Source organism: Ailuropoda melanoleuca, unplaced genomic scaffold, assembly GCF_002007445.2.
Source record: "Ailuropoda melanoleuca isolate Jingjing unplaced genomic scaffold, ASM200744v2 unplaced-scaffold47858, whole genome shotgun sequence".
Classification (NCBI taxonomy): domain Eukaryota; kingdom Metazoa; phylum Chordata; class Mammalia; order Carnivora; family Ursidae; genus Ailuropoda; species Ailuropoda melanoleuca.
This window is the reverse complement of record NW_023220345.1, coordinates 1-672: the sequence shown is the minus strand read 5'-3', so window position 1 is coordinate 672 and position 672 is coordinate 1. Positions and strand designations below refer to the sequence as shown.

General features: G+C 58.6%; 1 protein-coding gene across 1 annotated transcript; it reads right to left on the bottom strand.

The window, feature by feature from the left end:
* Positions 1-69: 69 nt before the first annotated feature.
* On the bottom strand, positions 70-582 carry LOC117799351 (myosin regulatory light chain 2, skeletal muscle isoform-like). The gene has a single exon (XM_034651826.1). The coding sequence runs from the start codon at positions 580-582 to the stop codon at positions 70-72; it is 513 nt and encodes a 170-aa protein (XP_034507717.1).
* Positions 583-672: the final 90 nt, after the last annotated feature.

The window sequence follows — 672 nt, the reverse complement described above, 5'->3', positions numbered from 1 at the left end:
GGCCGGTGAGCGGGCCGGTGGCGGGAGCGGGGCCGGCCTCATCCCGCGGGCATGTCTTGGTGGGTCCTTTTACTCCTGATCCTTGTCCTCTCCGTGGGTGATGACGTAGCAGATGTTCTTGTAGTCTACGTTGCCAGCCACATCAGGGGGGAATGCGGTCCACATGTTCTTGATCTCTTCTGGGGTGAATCTGTCACACTGGGTGGTCAGCAGCTCCTCCAGAAACTGCTTCTTGATGGTGCCCTTGCCCTCGGGGTCCAGGACCTTGAATGCGCCGGTGATGACGTCTTCGGGGTCGGCACCCTTCAGCTTCTCGCCGAACATGGTGAGGAAGACGGTGAAGTTGATGGGGCCGCTGGCTTCTTTGACCATCTCGTCGAGCTCTTCGTTCTTCACGTTCAGGCGGCCCATGGCGGCGAAGGTGTCCCTCAGGTCTTCCTTGTCGATGATGCCATCCCTGTTCTGGTCAATGACGGTGAAGGCCTCTTTGAACTCCTGGATCTGGGTTTGGTCAAACATGGAGAAGACATTGGAGGAGCCGCCATCTCCTGCCTTCCTCTTGGCCTTCTTTGCGGGTGCCATTGCTCAGCTGGTGCAGGTGGTGATGTTCCTAGGAGACTGGAGGCTGCCAAGTGACATCACCACCTGCACCAGCTGAGCAATGGCACCCTC